At 57.9% G+C, this 20,929-nt stretch overlaps 1 protein-coding gene across 1 annotated transcript; it reads left to right on the top strand.

The window, feature by feature from the left end:
* Positions 1–1,473: 1,473 nt before the first annotated feature.
* On the top strand, positions 1,474–6,494 carry BOLA3 (bolA family member 3). Its single transcript, XM_040341495.1, has 4 exons — positions 1,474–1,583; positions 3,311–3,434; positions 4,238–4,326; positions 6,272–6,494. Exons 1-4 carry the CDS (start codon positions 1,551–1,553, stop codon positions 6,335–6,337), a joined length of 312 nt encoding a protein of 103 aa, XP_040197429.1. The 5' UTR covers positions 1,474–1,550; the 3' UTR covers positions 6,338–6,494.
* Positions 6,495–20,929: the final 14,435 nt, after the last annotated feature.

The following is a 20,929-nucleotide window of genomic DNA, read 5'->3' as shown; positions in this document are numbered from 1 at the left end:
AGGGGCGGTGTTATTACCAGGGGGCGGAGTTATTACCAGGGGGCGGAGTTATCACAGAGGGCGGTGTTATCACAGAGGGCGGAGATATCACAGGGGGCGGTGTTATCACAAGGGGCGGTGTTATTACCAGGGGGCGGAGTTATTACCAGGGGGCGGTGTTATCACAGGGGGCGGTGTTATCACAGAGGGCGGAGATATCACAGGGGGCGGAGTTATCACAAGGGGCGGTGTTATCACAGAGGGCGGAGATATCACAGGGGGCGGAGTTATCACAGGGGGCGGTGTTATCACAGAGGGCGGAGATATCACAGGGGGCGGTGTTATCACAGGGGGCGGTGTTATCACAGAGGGCGGAGATATCACAGGGGGCGGAGTTATCACAAGGGGCGGTGTTATTACCAGGGGGCGGAGTTATCACAGGGGGCGGTGTTATTACCAGAGGGCGGTGTTATCACAGGGGGCGGTGTTATCACAGGGGGCGGAGTTATCACAGAGGGCGGTGTTATTACCAGAGGGCAGTGTTATCACAGGGGGCGGGGTTATTACCAGGGGGCGGAGTTATTACCAGGGGGCGGTGTTATCACAGGGGGCGGTGTTATGACCAGGGGGCGGTGTTATCACAGGGGGCGGTGTTATCACAGGGGGCGGTGTTATTACCAGGGGGCGGAGTTATTACCAGGGGGCGGTGTTATCACCAGGGGGCGGTGTTATCACCAGGGGGCGGTGTTATTACCAGGGGGCGGAGTTATTACCAGAGGGCGGTGTTATCACAGGGGGCGGTGTTATCACAGGGGGCGGAGTTATCACAGGGGGCGGTGTTATCACAGGGGGCGGAGTTATTACCAGGGGGCGGAGTTATTACCAGAGGGCGGTGTTATCACAGGGGGCGGTGTTATCACAGGGGGCGGAGTTATCACAGGGGGCGGTGTTATCACAGGGGCCGGTGTTATTACGAGGGGGCGGTGTTATCACTAGGGGCGGTGTTATCACAGGGGGCGGAGTTATCACAGAGGGCGGTGTTATTACCAGGGGCGGAGTTATCACAGGGGGCGGAGTTATCACTAGGGGGCGGTGTTATCACAGGGGGCGGAGTTATCACAGGGGGCGGTGTTATTACCAGGGGGCGGAGTTAGCACAGGGGGCGGAGTTATCAGACATAACGCCTCGGTGTTCCTCTTGCGGTCACAATGGTCGGAGCGCCACCTGCTGGTCATTCATCAGATCGCCGCTATTCGGCTCCTCTTCTCAGTAAAGGGAGGCGCACAGATGTGACGTCATTTCGCCCTCACAGTAACGATCCACGACAACCCCGCCGTTAGAATTCGCCCCATATGACGTCATCCTTTCTGAGAACACGCCCATAATACGGTAATGAAGCGGAGAATAGAAAAATATAAAACTCAATTATTAAAAAAACAAATCTGAGCTCTGGGATTGGCCGCGCCCTCAACAAACATGGCCGCTCTGTCCACCCCCCGAGTGACGTCATCAGTGTGCGACTCCCCGGCTGTGTATATGGCGGCGGAGCGCTGACATTGAGGAGAGAAGAGATGTGGGCGGCCCGACAACTACAGAGGAGCCAGGTGAGGGGGAGGCTGTGGCCCTCAGGGGCCACTAGAGGACCTCATATCTGATCATCTCCTGTACTATGTCTGCAGTCTCTGACCATCTCCTGTATTATGTCTGCAGTCTCTGATCATCTCCTGTATTATGTCTGCAGTCTCTGACCATCTCCTGTATTATGTCTGCAGTCTCTGATCATCTCCTGTACTATGTCTGCAGTCTCTGATCATCTCCTGTACTATGTCTGCAGTCTCTGATCATCTCCTGTACTATGTCTGCAGTCTCTGATCATCTCCTGTACCATGTCTGCAGTCTCTGATCATCTCCTGTATTATGTCTGCAGTCTCTGACCATCTCCTGTACTATGTCTGCAGTCTCTGACCATCTCCTGTACTATGTCTGCAGTCTCTGACCATCTCCTGTATCATGTCCGCAGTCTCTGACCATCTCCTGTATTATGTCTGCAGTCTCTGATCATCTCCTGTATCATGTCTCCAGTCTCTGATCATCTCCTGTATCATGTCTGCAGTCTCTGATCATCTCCTGTATTATGTCTGCAGTCTCTGACCATCTCCTGTATTATGTCTGCAGTCTCTGATCATCTCCTGTACTATGTCTGCAGTCTCTGATCATCTCCTGTATTATGTCTGCAGTCTCTGACCATCTCCTGTATTATGTCTGCAGTCTCTGATCATCTCCTGTATCATGTCTGCAGTCTCTGATCATCTCCTGTACTATGTCTGCAGTCTCTGATCATCTCCTGTATTATGTCTGCAGTCTCTGATCATCTCCTGTACTATGTCTGCAGTCTCTGATCATCTCCTGTATTATGTCTGCAGTCTCTGATCATCTCCTGTACTATGTCTGCAGTCTCTGATCATCTCCTGTATCATGTCTGCAGTCTCTGATCCTCTCCTGTATTATGTCCGCAGTCTCTGACCATCTCCTGTACGATGTCTGCAGTCTCTGACCATCTCCTGTATTATGTCTGCAGTCTCTGATCATCTCCTGTATCATGTCTGCAGTCTCTGACCATCTCCTGTATTATGTCTGCAGTCTCTGATCATCTCCTGTACTATGTCTGCAGTCTCTGATCATCTCCTGTACTATGTCTGCAGTCTCTGACCATCTCATGTATCATGTCTGCAGTCTCTGATCATCTCCTGTACTATGTCTGCAGTCTCTGATCATCTCCTGTACTATGTCTGCAGTCTCTGACCGTCTCCTGTACTATGTCTGCAGTCTCTGATCATCTCCTGTACTATGTCTGCAGTCTCTGACCATCTCCTGTACTATGTCTGCAGTCTCTGACCATCTCATGTATCATGTCTGCAGTCTCTGACCATCTCATGTATCATGTCTGCAGTCTCTGATCATCTCCTGTACTATGTCTGCAGTCTCTGATCATCTCCTGTACTATGTCTGCAGGCTCTGATCATCTCCTGTATCATGTCTGCAGTCTCTGATCATCTCCTGTATTATGTCTGCAGTCTCTGATCATCTCCTGTATTATGTCTGCAGTCTCTGATCATCTCCTGTACTATGTCTGCAGTCTCTGATCATCTCCTGTATTATGTCTGCAGTCTCTGACCGTCTCCTGTACTATGTCTGCAGTCTCTGATCATCTCCTGTACTATGTCTGCAGTCTCTGATCATCTCCTGTATCATGTCTGCAGTCTCTGATCATCTCCTGTATTATGTCTGCAGTCTCTGACGCTCTCTTGTCGCACACATTGGTCTCTTGCAGGCGGGTGTGATGGTCGCTGTCAGGCGTTTGGTGTCGGGGAGGACGGAGGGGGAACAGAGGATCGCTCAGGTGCTGAAGGATCGATTCCCCCGGGCGGCTCACGTTCGTGTTGTGGACATTTCAGGTAACTGATAACGTTTTATAAAACCTGGCCTGGTGTACGGGGGGGGCCCCTCACATAGGTCCGGTGTACGGGGGGGCCCCTCACATAGGTCCGGTGTACGGGGGGCCCCCTCACATAGGTCCGGTGTATGGGGGGGGGCCCTCACATAGGTCCGGTGTACGGGGGGGGGCCCTCACATAGGTCCGGTGTACGGGGGGGGGCCCCTCACATAGGTCCGGTGTACGGGGGGGGGGCCCTCACATAGGTCCGGTGTATGGGGGGGGCCCCTCCTCACATAGGTCCGGTGTACGGGGGGCCCCCTCACATAGGTCCGGTGTACGGGGGGGGCCCCTCACATAGGTCCGGTGTATGGGGGGGGGCCCTCACATAGGTCCGGTGTATGGGGGGGGGCCCTCACATAGGTCCGGTGTACGGGGGGGCCCCTCACATAGGTCCGGTGTACGGGGGGGGCCCCTCACATAGGTCCGGTGTATGGGGGGGGGGCCCTCACATAGGTCCGGTGTACGGGGGGGCCCCTCACATAGGTCCGGTGTATGGGGGGGGCCCCTCACATAGGTCCGGTGTATGGGGGGGCCCCTCACATAGGTCCGGTGTATGGGGGGGGGCCCTCACATAGGTCCGGTGTACGGGGGGCCCGGGGCCCCTGTGCATACAATGTGTTGGGTGGTCCTGCAGGTCATATCAGAGGTCTTGCAGTCCCACAATGTGCTCCCCCCTCCCCTCCCATGAGACCCCTCCCCCCCCATGAGACCCCTCCCCCCCCGTGTTCTCTGCGTGTGATTGGCGCGTTGGATGTGTTGCAGGCGGATGCGGATCGATGTACGAGATTCATGTGGAAAGTGAAGATTTCCGGGAGAAACGAATCGTCCAACAACATCACCTGATCAACGAGGTGAGACCTGAATGGAGGCGGGGTCACCCCGCCCAGAGCTTGTATGATTGGAGGAGGGGTGGTGATGCGTTTTTAGCGCACCTGTAAATTTCAAGTCGATGATGGGGCTGGGTGTGTTCATGGACGGTTGTGGAGGGGGCGGGGCTGATCTGTACTGGGCGTGTCTATGGACAGTTGTGGGAGGAGGGGGCAGGGTTGGGCGTGTCTATGGACGGTTGTGGGAGGAGGGGGCGGGGCTGGGTGTGTCTATGGACGGTTGTGGGAGGAGGGGGCAGGGCTGGGCGTGTCTATGGACGGTTGTGGGAGGAGGGGGGCAGGGCTGGGCGTGTCTATGGACGGTTGTGGGAGGAGGGGGCGGGGCGTGTCTATGGACGGTTGTGGGAGGAGGGGGCGGGGCTGGGTGTGTTTATGGATGGTTGTGGGAGGAGGGGGCGGGGCTGGGTGTGTCTATGGACGGTTGTGGGAGGAGGGGGCAGGGCTGGGCGTGTCTATGGACGGTTGTGGGAGGAGGGGGGCAGGGCTGGGCGTGTCTATGGACGGTTGTGGGAGGAGGGGGCGGGGCGTGTCTATGGACGGTTGTGGGAGGAGGGGGCGGGGCTGGGTGTGTTTATGGATGGTTGTGGAGCGGGTGGGGCTGATCTGTGCTGGGTGTGTCTATGGACGGTTGGAGGAGGGGGCGGGGCTGGGTGTGTCCATGGACGGTTGTGGGAGGAGGGGGCAGGGCTGGGCGTGTCTATGGACGGTTGTGGGAGGAGGGGGGCAGGGCGTGTCTATGGACGGTTGTGGGAGGAGGGGGCGGGGCGTGTCTATGGACGGTTGTGGGAGGAGGGGGCGGGGCTGGGTGTGTTTATGGATGGTTGTGGAGCGGGTGGGGCTGATCTGTGCTGGGTGTGTCTATGGACGGTTGGAGGAGGGGGCGGGGCTGGGTGTGTCTATGGACGGTTGTGGGAGGAGGGGGCGGGGCTGGGTGTGTCCATGGACGGTTGTGGGAGGAGGGGGCGGGGTGTGTCTATGGACGGTTGTGGGAGCACGGGGTGGGGCTGGGTGTGTCTATGGACGGTTGTGGGAGGAGGGGGCGGGGCTGGGTGTGTCCATGGACGGTTGTGGGAGGAGGGGGTGGGGCTGATCTGTGCTGGGTGTGTCTATGGATGGTTGGAGGAGGGGGCGGGGCTGGGTGTGTCTATGGACGGTTGTGGGAGGAGGGGGTGGGGCTGGGTGTGTCCATGGACGGTTGTGGGAGGAGGGGGCGGGGTGTGTCTATGGACGGTTGTGGGAGGACGGGGTGGGGCTGGGTGTGTCTATGGACGGTTGTGGGAGGAGGGGGCGGGGCTGGGTGTGTCTATGGACGGTTGTGGGAGGAGGGGGCGGGGCTGGGTGTGTCTATGGACGGTTGTGGGAGGAGGGGGCTGGGCGTGTCTATGGACGGTTGTGGGAGGAGGGGGCGGGGCTGGGTGTGTTTATGGATGGTTGTGGAGCGGGTGGGGCTGATCTGTGCTGGGTGTGTCTATGGACGGTTGGAGGAGGGGGCGGGGCTGGGTGTGTCTATGGACGGTTGTGGGAGGAGGGGGCGGGGCTGGGTGTGTCCATGGACGGTTGTGGGAGGAGGGGGCGGGGTGTGTCTATGGACGGTTGTGGGAGGACGGGGTGGGGCGTGTCTATGGACGGTTGTGGGAGGAGGGGTGGGGCTGATCTGTGCTGGGCGTGTCTATGGACAGTTGGAGGAGGGGGCTGGGCGTGTCCATGGACGGTTGTGGAGGGGGTGGGGCTGAGTTGTGCTGGGCGTGTCTATGGACTGTTGTGGGAGGAGGGGGCGGGGCTGGGCGTGTCTATAGACGGTTGTGAGAGGAGGGGGCGGGGCGTGTCTATGGACGGTTGTGGGAGGAGGAAGGGGGCGGGGCTAAGCTGTTGGGTCATTTCCCGCCATTGATGAGTTTTCCTCTTTCAGGCGTTGCGGGACGAGATAAAGTCGATGCACGGCCTGAGGATCTTCACCTCCGTCCCCAGCCAATGACAAGAGACTTTATAGGACCCTCCCACCTTCCCGGAGGACGTTGGGCATCGAAGGGTTACCATGACAGCACTTTGCACTCTGATCTCGCAGAACGCCGCGCCTGCGCACAACTCGCCTCTCTCACTTCCTGTATATTAGAATAAATGTATCAACTTGATGGGCGGAGTCACTTTATTCTTCCTCAAGGAGTTTGTTACCCCGACATCCCCTCCCCCTCGTGTCTCCTCCCCCATTTACTGTATGAAGAAGTCTCCTCCCCCTTGTGTCTCCTCCCTCATTTACTGTATGAAGAAGTCTCCTCCCCCTCGTGTCTCCTCCCCCATTTACTGTATGAAGAAGTCTCCTCCCTCTCCATTCCTCTCCTCACACTGACATGAGAGGAGGAGAGCCAATCAGAGGCGTTTCCTCTCGAAGGGGGGGGGGGGGGGGGGCGGGATCAGTGAAGGAGAAAAATTACTTATTTGCAAAAAAAATGTGTTCCGTGTTTTATGACGGAGTAATTGTCATTAAAAGGTGAAAATTGTCCTGGGCAGGAGGAAGGGAAGTGTCTGAAATTGGAGGGGGTGGGGGAGAGTGCCTGGCATTGGAGGGGGTGGGGGGAGTGCCTGCCATTGAAGGGGAGTGCCTGGCATTGGAGGGGGCGGGGGGAACGCCTGGCATTGGAGGGGGTGGGGGAGCGCCTGGCATTGGAGGGGCGGGGGGGAGTGCCTGGCATTGGAGGGGGCGGGGGGAGTTCCTGGCATTGGAGGGGGCGGGGGGAACGCCTGGCATTGGAGGGGGTGGGGGGAGCGCCTGGCATTGGAGGGGGTGGGGGAGCGCCTGGCATTGGAGGGGCGGGGGGGAGTGCCTGGCATTGGTGGGGGAGCGCCTGGCATTGGAGGGGGCGGGGGGAGCGCCTGGCATTGGAGGGGCGGGGGGGAGTGCCTGGCATTGGTGGGGGAGCGCCTGGCATTGGAGGGGGCGGGAGGAGTGCCTGGCATTGGAGGGGGCGGGAGGAGTGCCTGGCATTGGAGGGGGTGGGGGGAGCGCCTGGCATTGGAGGGGGTGGGGGGAGCGCCTGGCATTGGAGGGGGGGGGGGGAGCGCCTGGCATTGGAGGGGGTGGGGGAGCGCCTGGCATTGGAGGGGCGGGGGGGAGTGCCTGGCATTGGTGGGGGAGCGCCTGGCATTGGAGGGGGCGGGAGGAGTGCCTGGCATTGGAGGGGGCGGGGAGAGCACCTGGCATTGGAGGGGCGGGGGGGAGTGCCTGGCATTGGTGGGGGAGCGCCTGGCATTGGAGGGGGCGGGAGGAGTGCCTGGCATTGGAGGGGGCGGGAGGAGTGCCTGGCATTGGAGGGGGCGGGGAGAGCACCTGGCATTGGAGGGGGCGGGGGGAGTTCCTGGCATTGGAGGGGGCGGGGGGGGAGTGCCTGGCATTGGAGGGGGCGGGGGAGTGCCTGGTATTGGAGGGGGCGGGGGGGGAGTACCTGGCATTGGAGGGGGCGCGAGGAGTGCCTGGCATTGGAGGGGGCGGGGGGGGAGTTCCTGGCATTGGAGGGGGCGGGGGGGAGTGCCTGGCATTGGAGGGGGCGGGGGAGTGCCTGGTATTGGAGGGGGCGGGGGGGAGTGCCTGGCATTGGAGGGGGCGCGAGGAGTGCCTGGCATTGGAGGGGGCGGGGGGGAGTTCCTGGCATTGGAGGGGGCGGCGGGGGAGTGCCTGGCATTGGAGGGGGCGGGGGGAGCGCCTGGCATTGGAGGGGGCGGGGGGGAGAGCCTGGTATTGGAGGGGGCGGGGGAGAGCGCCTGGCATTGGAGGGGGCGGGGGGGAGTGCCTGGCATTGGAGGCGGCGGGGGGAGCGCCTTTCATTGGAGGGGGCGGGGGGGAGCGCCTGGCATTGGAGGTGGCGGGGGAGTGCCTGGTATTGGAGGGGGCGTGGGGAGCGCCTGGTATTGGAGGCGGCGGGGGAGTGCCTGGCATTGGAGGGGGCGGGGGGGGAGCGCCTGGCATTGGAGGCGGCGGGGGAGTGCCTGGTATTGGAGGGGGCGGGGGGAGCGCCTGGCATTGGAGGGGGCGGGGGGGAGAGCCTGGCATTGGAGGGGGCGGGGGAGAGCGCCTGGCATTGGAGGGGGCGGGGGGGAGTGCCTGGCATTGGAGGCGGCGGGGGAGCGCCTGGCATTGGAGGGGGCGGGGGGGAGCGCCTGGCATTGGAGGCGGCGGGGGAGTGCCTGGTATTGGAGGGGGCGTGGGGAGCGCCTGGTATTGGAGGCGGCGGGGGAGTGCCTGGCATTGGAGGGGGCGGGGGGGAGCGCCTGGCATTGGAGGCGGCGGGGGAGTGCCTGGTATTGGAGGGGGCGTGGGGAGCGCCTGGCATTGGAGGGGGCGGGGAGGAGAGCCTGGCATTGGAGGGGGCGGGGGGAGTGCCTGGCATTGGAGGGGGCGGGGGGAGTTCCTGGTATTGAGGAGGGGAGTGCCTGGCATTGGAGGGGGCGGGGGAGTGCCTGGCATAGGAGGGGGCGGGGGGAGTGCCTGGCATTGGAGGGGGCGGGGGGAGTTCCTGGTATTGAGGAGGGGAGTGCCTGGCATTGGAGGGGGCGGGGGAGTGCCTGGCATTGGAGGGGGCGGGGGAGTGCCTGGCATAGGAGGGGGCAGGGGGAGCGCCTGGCATTGAGGAAGGAGACTTCAGTCACAGACAGGGATGGATGGTGAGCTCACTCACCCCTTGGCAGTCATCGCCTCTCATCCAGATTTATCTGAGGCTGTTGGACGTCACATTTCCGGACCCAACTTTCCTTTCCTGAGGCTCAGCGCCGGGGATCGGAGGGGGGAGGGGAGACACAGAGGGGGTGGGGGGAGGGGAGACACAGAGGGGAGGGGCCTACCAGTCTGTCTATGAATGTACCGCTACATCCAACCTGCTGTAATGTTTGCAGAGCTCCTCCTACAGGCCAATCCTCCCCCGACTGCAATCACATGGAGGATTGTGCCTGTCTCTCTGTGATTGGATGGAGGTGTGTCTGTCTCTCTGTGATTGGATGGAGGTGTGTCTGTCTCTCTGTGATTGTATGAGGTGTGCCCGTCTCTCTGTGATTGGATGGAGGTGTGTCTGTCTCTCTGTGATTGGATGGAGGTGTGCCCGTCTCTCTGTGATTGGATGGAGGTGTGCCCGTCTCTCTGTGATTGGATGGAGGTGTGTCTGTCTCTCTGTGATTGGATGGAGGTGTGTCTGTCTCTCTGTGATTGGATGGAGGTGTGCCCGTCTCTCTGTGATTGGATGGAGGTGTGTCTGTCTCTCTGTGATTGGATGGAGGTGTGCCCGTCTCTCTGTGATTGGATGGAGGTGTGCCCGTCTCTCTGTGATTGGATGGAGGTGTGTCTGTCTCTCTGTGATTGTATGAGGTGTGCCCGTCTCTCTGTGATTGTATGAGGTGTGCCCGTCTCTCTGTGATTGGATGGAGGTGTGTCTGTCTCTCTGTGATTGGATGGAGGTGTGCCCGTCTCTCTGTGATTGGATGGAGGTGTGCCTGTCTCTCTGTGATTGTATGAGGTGTGCCCGTCTCTCTGTGATTGGATGGAGGTGTGCCCGTCTCTCTGTGATTGGATGGAGGTGTGCCCGTCTCTCTGTGATTGGATGGAGGTGTGTCTGTCTCTCTGTGATTGGATGGAGGTGTGTCTGCCTCTCTGTGATTGGATGGAGGTGTGCCTGTCTCTCTGTGATTGTATGAGGTGTGCCCGTCTCTCTGTGATTGGATGGAGGTGTGCCCGTCTCTCTGTGATTGGATGGAGGTGTGCCCGTCTCTCTGATTGGATGGAGGTGTGCCCGTCTCTCTGTGATTGGATGGAGGTGTGTCTGCCTCTCTGTGATTGGATGGAGGTGTGTCTGCCTCTCTGTGATTGGATGGAGGTGTGTCTGCCTCTCTGTGATTGGATGGAGGTGTGTCTGCCTCTTACCAGACTCATAGAGCAGCTGCCAGTCTCTGTAGAGTTTCTTGGCCCCCCTGGCCCCAATGTTAGTGTTGGAGAGGAGGACTAGCCCGGTCGTAGATCCCCTGGACCCGGAACTTGGCACACATGTAGCCCCACTCTCCCTCTACAAGTGTACAAAGTTTGTTGTCTGGGAGACCTATGGTGGGGGAGCACCGATTTTTCAAAACTGGGCACCCCTTCCATAGACTCTCATGTTAAATGTACCGTATTTATCGGCGTATACCGTATATATATTTATATATGCTGTGTATATATATATATATATATATGTGTGTGTGGGGGGAGGGGGTGACTTACCAATAGCAAAGATCGGTGGGAATTTCAGGTGCTGGAAGATCCAAACTCCCAGCCTGACAAATAGATTTCCTTCTTTGTTGGTGTTCAGAAGATTACGCGTCTGAGAAACGCTCGTTACCCAAATCATCCACATTATTATATTATCAAATAACGAGGAAAAACTGCAGAGAATATAAAACTCCTTCCTTCTCTCTCCGATCTCTACCGCAGTCTGAGCTCCACCCCCGAGCACTGCTTTATATAGGCTGTGATGACACAAGACTCCTCCCACTGCTGAAACATCTGGGCTTCTGTTGTCATGTGACTCTGCCCACTGTGACCTCACTGCTTTATATAGGCTGTGATGACACAAGACTCCTCCCACTGCTGAAACAGCTGGGCTTCTGTTGTCATGTGACTCTGCCCACTGTGACCTCACTGCTTTATATAGGCTGTGATGACACAAGACTCCTCCCACTGCTGAAACAGCTGGGCTTCTGTTGTCATGTGACTCTGCCCACTGTGACCTCACTGCTTTATATAGGCTGTGATGACACAAGACTCCTCCCACTGCTGAAACATCTGGGCTTCTGTTGTCATGTGACTCTGCCCACTGTGACCTCACTGCTTTATATAGGCTGTGATGACACGTGATAGGAAATCATTTGTTTGAATTTCTTGGCTGCTGCAGAAAAAAAGCTTTTTATTATGGGGGGGGGGGGGACACTGATCAGTAATAACCCCCCAATGTGGCCGGCCAGTGACCCCAATGTGGGGGGTTATAATTTCTACCAGTGACCCCAATGTGGGGGGTTATAATTTCTACCAGTGACCCCAATTTCGGGGCCCCAGCCAAGTCCTGAGTACATACGCAGCGTTTACTTCTCACCGGTCCCACATCCTTCTCTGTACATTCCGTGATTTGTTGATTGGATGGAATTTTCGGAGATTGTGGATTTGGGGTTCTCAGGATCTGGAAGTCACAAAGATGACAAATCCCGGCCGGGACTCTCCTGCTTTCCCTGGAATGGGTCTCATGTGTCACTTTCACCTTTTATGTGAGATAAATCAACTTTTGCACAATATTCTCATTGTTCAAGTTTCACCTGTCTACACATGGGAGGAGCCTCCGATACTCGCCCGTCTACACATGGGAGGAGCCTGCGATACTCGCCCGTCTACACATGGGAGGAGCCTGCGATACTCGCCCGTCTACACATGGGAGGAGCCTGCGATCCTCGCCCGTCTACACATGGGAGGAGCCTGCGATACTCGCCCGTCTACACATGGGAGGAGCCTGCGATACTCGCCCGTCTACACATGGGAGGAGCCTGCGATACTCGCCCGTCTACACATGGGAGGAGCCTGCGATACTCGCCTGCATATACATGGGAGGAGCCTGCGATACTCGCCTGTCTACACATGGGAGGAGCCTGCGATACGCGCCTGTCTACACATGGGAGGAGCCTGCGATACTCGCCTGTCTATACATGGGAGGAGCCTGCGATACGCGACCGTCTACACATGGGAGGAGCCTGCGATACGCGCCCGTCTATACATGGGAGGAGCCTGCGATACGCGCCCGTCTACACATGGGAGGAGCCTGCGATCCTCGCCCGTCTACACATGGGAGGAGCCTGCGATACGCGCCTGTCTACACATGGGAGGAGCCTGCGATACTCACCTGTCTACACATGGGAGGAGCCTCCGATACTCGCACGTCTACACATGGGAGGAGCCTGCGATACTCGCCCGTCTACACATGGGAGGAGCCTGCGATCCTCGCCCGTCTACACATGGGAGGAGCCTGCGATACTCGCCCGTCTACACATGGGAGGAGCCTGCGATACTCGCCCGTCTACACATGGGAGGAGCCTGCGATACTCGCCCGTCTACACATGGGAGGAGCCTGCGATACTCGCCCGTCTACACATGGGAGGAGCCTGCGATACTCGCCTGCATATACATGGGAGGAGCCTGCGATACTCGCCTGTCTACACATGGGAGGAGCCTGCGATACGCGCCTGTCTACACATGGGAGGAGCCTGCGATACTCACCTGTCTATACATGGGAGGAGCCTGCGATGCTCGCCCGTCTACACATGGGAGGAGCCTGCGATACTCGCCCGTCTACACATGGGAGGAGCCTGCGATACTCGCCCGTCTACACATGGGAGGAGCCTGCGATACTCGCCCGTCTACACATGGGAGGAGCCTGCGATACTCGCCTGCATATACATGGGAGGAGCCTGCGATACTCGCCTGTCTACACATGGGAGGAGCCTGCGATACGCGCCTGTCTACACATGGGAGGAGCCTGCGATACTCACCTGTCTATACATGGGAGGAGCCTGCGATGCTCGCCCGTCTACACATGGGAGGAGCCTGCGATACTTGCCCGTCTACACATGGGAGGAGCCTCCGATACTCGCCCGTCTACACATGGGAGGAGCCTCCGATACTCGCCCGTCTACACATGGGAGGAGCCTGCGATACTCGCCCGTCTACACATGGGAGGAGCCTGCGATACTCGCCCGTCTACACATGGGAGGAGCCTGCGATACTCGCCCGTCTACACATGGGAGGAGCCTGCGATCCTCGCCCGTCTACACATGGGAGGAGCCTGCGATCCTCGCCCGTCTACACATGGGAGGAGCCTGCAAAACTCGCCCGTCTACACATGGGAGGAGCCTGCAAAACTCGCCCGTCTACACATGGGAGGAGCCTCCGATACTCGCCCGTCTACACATGGGAGGAGCCTGCGATCCTCGCCCGTCTACACATGGGAGGAGCCTGCGATACTCGCCCGTCTACACATGGGAGGAGCCTGCGATACTCGCCTGCATATACATGGGAGGAGCCTGCGATACTCGCCCGTCTATACATGGGAGGAGCCTGCGATACTCGCCCGTCTACACATGGGAGGAGCCTGCGATACTCGCCTGTCTACACATGGGAGGAGCCTGCGATACTCGCCTGTCTATACATGGGAGGAGCCTGCGATACTCGCCCGTCTACACATGGGAGGAGCCTCCGATACTCGCCCGTCTACACATGGGAGGAGCCTCCGATACTCGCCCGTCTACACATGGGAGGAGCCTCCGATACTCGCCCGTCTACACATGGGAGGAGCCTGCGATACTCGCCCGTCTACACATGGGAGGAGCCTGCGATACTCGCCCGTCTGCACATGGGAGGAGCCTGCGATTCTCGCCCGTCTACACATGGGAGGAGCCTGCGATGCTCGCCCGTCTACACATGGGAGGAGCCTGCGATACTCGCCCGTCTACACATGGGAGGAGCCTCCGATACTCGCCCGTCTACACATGGGAGGAGCCTGCGATACTCGCCCGTCTACACATGGGAGGAGCCTGCGATACTCGCCCGTCTGCACATGGGAGGAGCCTGCGATACTCGCCCGTCTACACATGGGAGGAGCCTGCGATGCTCGCCCGTCTACACATGGGAGGAGCCTGCGATGCTCGCCCGTCTACACATGGGAGGAGCCTGCGATACTCGCCCGTCTACACATGGGAGGAGCCTCCGATACTCGCCCGTCTACACATGGGAGGAGCCTGCGATACTCGCCCGTCTACACATGGGAGGAGCCTGCGATCCTCGCCCGTCTACACATGGGAGGAGCCTGCGATCCTCGCCCGTCTACACATGGGAGGAGCCTGCGATCCTCGCCCGTCTACACATGGGAGGAGCCTGCGATACTCGCCCGTCTACACATGGGAGGAGCCTGCGATCCTCGCCCGTCTACACATGGGAGGAGCCTGCGATCCTCGCCCGTCTACACATGGGAGGAGCCTGCGATCCTCGCCCGTCTACACATGGGAGGAGCCTGCGATCCTCGCCCGTCTACACATGGGAGGAGCCTGCGATCCTCGCCCGTCTACACATGGGAGGAGCCTGCGATCCTCGCCCGCATATACATGGGAGGAGCCTCCGATACTCTCCTGCATATACATGGGAGGAGCCTGCGATACTCGCCCGTCTACACATGGGAGGAGCCTGCGATCCTCGCCCGTCTACACATGGGAGGAGCCTGCGATCCTCGCCCGTCTACACATGGGAGGAGCCTGCGATACTCGCCCGTCTACACATGGGAGGAGCCTGCGATACTCGCCCGTCTACACATGGGAGGAGCCTGCGATACTCGCCCGTCTACACATGGGAGGAGCCTGCGATACTCGCCTGCATATACATGGGAGGAGCCTGCGATACTCGCCTGTCTACACATGGGAGGAGCCTGCGATACGCGCCTGTCTACACATGGGAGGAGCCTGCGATACTCGCCTGTCTATACATGGGAGGAGCCTGCGATCCTCGCCCGTCTACACATGGGAGGAGCCTGCGATACTCGCCCGTCTACACATGGGAGGAGCCTCCGATACCCGCCCGTCTACACATGGGAGGAGCCTGCGATACTCGCCCGTCTACACATGGGAGGAGCCTGCGATCCTCGCCCGTCTACACATGGGAGGAGCCTGCAATACTCGCCCGCATATACATGGGAGGAGCCTCCGATACTCGCCTGCATATACATGGGAGGAGCCTCCGATACTCGCCCGTGTACACATGGGAGGAGCCTGCGATACTCGCCCGTGTACACATGGGAGGAGCCTGCTATATTCGCCCGTGTACACATGGGAGGAGCCTGCGATCCTCGCCCGTCTACACATGGGAGGAGCCTGCGATCCTCGCCCGTCTACACATGGGAGGAGCCTGCGATCCTCGCCCGTCTACACATGGGAGGAGCCTGCGATCTTCGCCCGTCTACACATGGGAGGAGCCTGCGATCTTCGCCCGTCTACACATGGGAGGAGCCTGCGATCCTCGCCCGTCTACACATGGGAGGAGCCTGCGATCCTCGCCCGTCTACACATGGGAGGAGCCTGCGATCCTCGCCCGTCTATACATGGGAGGGGCCTGCGATACTCGCCTGCATATACATGGGAGGAGCCTCCAATACTCGCCTGCATATACATGGGAGGAGCCTGCGATACTCACCCGTTTATACATGGGAGGAGCCTGCGATACTCGCCTGTCTATACATGGGAGGAGCCTGCGATACTCGCCCGTCTACACATGGGAGGGGCCTGCGATACTCGCCTGTATATACATGGGAGGAGCCTGCGATCCTCACCCGTTTATACATGGGAGGAGCCTGCGATCTTCGCCCGTCTACACATGGGAGGAGCCTGCGATACTCGCCCGTCTACACATGGGAGGAGCCTGCGATCCTCGCCCGTCTACACATGGGAGGAGCCTGCGATCCTCGCCCGTCTACACATGGGAGGAGCCTGCGATCCTCGCCCGTCTACACATGGGAGGAGCCTGCGATACTCGCCCGTCTACACATGGGAGGAGCCTGCGATACTCGCCCGTCTATACATGGGAGGAGCCTGCGATACTCGCCCGTCTATACATGGGAGGAGCCTGCGATACTCGCCCGTCTACACATGGGAGGAGCCTGCGATACCCGCCCGTCTACACATGGGAGGAGCCTGCGATCCTCGCCCGTCTACACATGGGAGGAGCCTGCGATACTCGCCCGTCTACACATGGGAGGAGCCTGCGATACTCGCCCGTCTACACATGGGAGGAGCCTGCGATCCTCGCCCGTCTACACATGGGAGGGGCCTGCGATACTCGCCCGTCTATACATGGGAGGGGCCTGCGATACTCGACCGTCTACACATGGGAGGGGCCTGCGATACTCGCCCGTCTACACATGGGAGGAGCCTGCGATACTCGCCCGTCTACACATGGGAGGAGCCTGCGATCCTCGCCCGTCTACACATGGGAGGAGCCTGCGATCCTCGCCCGTCTACACATGGGAGGAGTCTGCGATCCTCGCCCGTCTACACATGGGAGGAGCCTCCGATACTCGCCCGTCTACACATGGGAGGAGCCTGCGATCCTCGCCCGTCTACACATGGGAGGGGCCTGCGATACTCGCCCGTCTACACATGGGAGGAGCCTGCGATACTCGCCCGTCTACACATGGGAGGAGCCTGCGATACTCGCCCGTCTACACATGGGAGGGGCCTGCGATCCTCGCCCGTCTTCACATGGGAGGGGCCTGCGATACTCGCCCGTCTACACATGGGAGGAGCCTGCGATACTCGCCCGTCTACACATGGGAGGAGCCTGCGATACTCGCCCGTCTACACATGGGAGGAGCCTGCGATACTCGCCCGTCTACACATGGGAGGAGCCTGCGATCCTCGCCCGTCTACACATGGGAGGAGAATGCGATCCTCGCCCGTCTACACATGGGAGGAGCCTGCGATCCTTGCCCGTCTACACATGGGAGGAGCCTGCGATCCTCGCCCGTCTACACATGGGAGGAGCCTGCGATCCTCGCCCGTCTACACATGGGAGGAGCCTGCGATCCTCGCCCGTCTACACATGGGAGGAGCCTGCGATCCTCGCCCGTCTACACATGGGAGGAGCCTGCGATCCTCGCCCGTCTACACATGGGAGGGGCCTGCGATACTCGCCCGTCTATACATGGGAGGGGCCTGCGATACTCGCCTGCATATACATGGGAGGAGCCTGCGATACTCGCCTGTCTACACATGGGAGGGGCCTGCGATACTCGCCTGCATATACATGGGAGGAGCCTGCGATACTCACCCGTTTATACATGGGAGGAGCCTGCGATACTCGCCTGTCTATACATGGGAGGAGCCTGCAATACTCGCCCGTCTACACATGGGAGGGGCCTGCGATACTCGCCTGTCTATACATGGGAGGAGCCTGCGATACTCGCCCGTCTACACATGGGAGGAGCCTGCGATACTCGCCCGTCTACACATGGGAGGAGCCTGCGATACTCGCCCGTCTACACATGGGAGGAGCCTGCGATCCTCGCCCGTCTACACATGGGAGGAGCCTGCGATACTCGCCCGCATATACATGGGAGGAGCCTCCGATACTCGCCCGTCTACACATGGGAGGAGCCTGCGATACTCGCCCGTCTACACATGGGAGGAGCCTGCGATACTCGCCCGTCTATACATGGGAGGGGCCTGCGATACTCGCCCGTCTACACATGGGAGGAGCCTGCGATACTCGCCCGTCTACACATGGGAGGAGCCTGCGATACTCGCCCGTCTACACATGGGAGGAGCCTGCGATACTCGCCTGTATATACATGGGAGGAGCCTGCGATACTCGCCCGTCTACACATGGGAGGAGCCTGCGATACTCGCCCGTCTACACATGGGAGGAGCCTGCGATACTCGCCCGTCTACACATGGGAGGAGCCTGTGATACTCGCCCGTCTACACATGGGAGGAGCCTGCTATATTCGCCCGTCTACACATGGGAGGGGCCTGCGATACTCGCCTGTATATAGGGTTACACTGACCTCGGGCATTGCCCAGGTACCTCGGAATGAAGAGGTGTCGCTCCCGGAAGCGAAACGCGCTGGCAGCAGAGGCAGGTAAGCTGGGTGGAGCCGGGCACTAGGGCTGCAATGATTGTTTTCAGAATCGATTAGTTGGCCGATTATTGTTTCGATTAATAACCTTAAAAAGAAAAAAGGAATTTTGCGGCGATTTGCATTTTTTTGGCCCAATTTGTTGTCGGGCCGATTAAAAAACACAAATTGCCGCAAAAATGCTTTTCTGCAGCTTCTCCGTTGAAGTCTAGGGAACTAAAAAAACTAAATAGTACAAGTCTCCGCCCCTTTCCAAATACGTAGCAGCTGAAAAAAATAGGATTTTTGTACTCCCCGTAAAATCCATTTCTCTTCCATTCATAGACGGACACAGCCTCCTTCTCCTAGTGAAAGCGGATATAACCCTACTGTCAAAGAAGGCTGTGTCCGTCTATGAATGGAAGAGAAAAATCCAGGATGTGACCGCGTCCCACAGGAAGACATGGAAATGATCTGAAGTGCGTTTCTACAAAAACACAGAGGTGTGACCCAGGCCTGAGAGGTTTAGTAACATAATGGGGGGTAAAAAAACATAATCGCTCCTGTAAGGGGGTCATTTTGTGTGACGGAGAGATTTGCTCTTTTTGTACTATAAAAGGCACAATTTTTTATTTTAGGGCGTCGCTTCCGTTACCGAATATGACGGGTCGCTGATTCGGACGGAACAATCTTCAGCTTGCTCGCAGAGTCAGGGGTGTCATCATTGCGGCCTCTTCAGTGCCCATCAGTGTCACATTATAATAATGGAACCTCAGTTTAAGAGCGTTTTGATTTGCAAGCAACTTTTTTTTTTTTTTAATTCTGACTCGGTTTGTGAGTGTTGACTCGCAAGACAAGCAGAAATCAAGCTAACACACAAAACAAAAACCGCGCTGGTGTCCCCCCCCCCCCCCTCTGACCCTAGGCAGCAGCTGGCGTGTGAATCACAAAGGAAAAATAAACAAAGAAAAGCCGCGCCACAAAACAGTCTATTTGGGTACACAGTCTGTGAGAGTATAGTTAGTCCGTAATTGATTGGATGGTAATTGTATATTCATGGATTGATTCGGATCAGTCCTGACAATGATGGCTCCTACAGTCCACAACCCAGTGATGCAATATACAAAGTGACCCTCCCCCGGAAAGAGAAGCCGCTAGGCAAGCAGTTAGGGCGGATGGCTATCACCCAGCCCAGGCCTTTACTCCTTGAAGTGGGAAGCCCTCCGTCCTCCGAGTGTGATATTCTCAGCTCCACCGTTTAGATGCAAACAAGAGAAGAAGCGCACAAAGCGTGATACTGCGACATACAAATCCTGGCACTGCGACATACAAATCCTGGCACTGCGACATACAAATCCTGGCACTGCGACATACAAATCCTGGCACTGCGACATACAAATCCTGGCACTGCGACATACAAATCCTGGCACTGCGACATACAAATCCTGGCACTGCGACATACAAATCCTGGCACTGCGACATACAAATCCTGGCACTGGTAACTCTAACAGTCCGCACCACCTAGTGACAACTGTGCATAAAGTGACCCTCCGCCGGACACAGAGGCCGCTTACCAGAAGGCAAACGGTTCAGGCGGATGGCTATGACGTCACCGCGCCAAGGAGAGGGCTCCTGTTATGCCGGCTGGCAACATATTGTGAGTATATTTTTATCCTTTTTTAATTAGAAGTACTGTCTCAGAGTTACGCTATGTGCGCTTTCCTTTTCACATCTAAACGGGGGAGTTGAAAACTTCACGCTTAGGGGACGGAGGACTTCCCACCACAAGGAGTAAAGGCCTGGGCTGGGTCATAGCCATCCGCCTGAACCGTTTGCCTTCTGGTAAGCGGCCTCTGTGTCCGGCGGAGGGTCACTTTATGCACAGTTGTCGCTAGGTGGTGCGGACTGTTAGAGTTACCAGTGCCAGGATTTGTATGTCGCAGTGCCAGGATTTGTATGTCGCAGTGCCAGGATTTGTATGTCGCAGTGCCAGGATTTGTATGTCGCAGTGCCAGGATTTGTATGTCGCAGTGCCAGGATTTGTATGTCGCAGTGCCAGGATTTGTATGTCGCAGTGCCAGGATTTGTATGTCGCAGTGCCAGGATTTGTATGTCGCAGTGCCAGGATTTGTATGTCGCAGTATCACGCTATGTGCGCTTCTTCTCTTGTTTGCATCTAAACGGTGGAGCTGAGAATATCACACTCGGAGGACGGAGGGCTTCCTGGTGAAAACTTCAAGGACTAAAGGCCTGGGCTGGGTTTTAGCCATCCGCCCTAACTGCTTGCCTAGCGGCTTCTCTTTCCGGGGGAGGGTCACTTTGTATATTGCATCACTGGGTTGTGGACTGTAGGAGCCATCATTGTCAGGAGTGTATCCGAATCAATCCATGAATATACAATTACCATCCAATCAATTACAGACTAACTATACTCTCACAGACTGTGTACCCAAATAGACTGTTTCTGTGGCGCGGCTTTTCTTTGTTTATTTAGAAATCAAGCTAAAATGGCCTGCAGTACCTTATTTGGCCTGAGGTACAGGGGGCGCAGGAGCCGAGAAAAGCCAAACATAGGCCTGCAGTACCTCTTTTGGCCTGAGGTACGGGGGCGCTGGAAACAAGCCAAAGAGTCCTCTGGCCTTTTCGGCGCCCCCCTCTGGCCACATGCGGTATTGCATCCCATTGAAGTCAATGCAGAATGAATTAATTATTTTCCATTGACTTCTATGGGGAAAGTCGCTTTGATATGCGAGTGCTTTGGATTACAAGCTTCTCCAGGAACGGATTATTATCGTGATCCGAGGTTCCTCTGATCGGGAAGTACAAATACTTCAAGTACTCGCCGATACAGAGGAGGAGGAGTTCTGACCCGTGGAAGAAGTTTATCCAATGAGGAGAAAGTTCGGCGGGAGGTCCGA

This window comes from Rana temporaria, chromosome 3 (genome assembly GCF_905171775.1).
Source record: "Rana temporaria chromosome 3, aRanTem1.1, whole genome shotgun sequence".
In the NCBI taxonomy this organism is placed as follows: Eukaryota; Metazoa; Chordata; class Amphibia; order Anura; family Ranidae; genus Rana; species Rana temporaria.
The sequence above is the reverse complement of the archived record's forward strand: the minus strand, read 5'-3'. Positions and strand labels throughout refer to the sequence as shown.

Bases quoted from the DNA above. Each gene is read 5' to 3' on its own strand.
- BOLA3 (XM_040341495.1), top strand. From the start codon at position 1,551: ATGTGGGCGGCCCGACAACTACAGAGGAGCCAG. The intron at 1,584-3,310 runs GTGAGGGGGAGG...GGTCTCTTGCAG, and splicing joins GACAACTACAGAGGAGCCAG to GCGGGTGTGATGGTCGCTGT. The intron at 3,435-4,237 runs GTAACTGATAAC...GATGTGTTGCAG, and splicing joins TCGTGTTGTGGACATTTCAG to GCGGATGCGGATCGATGTAC.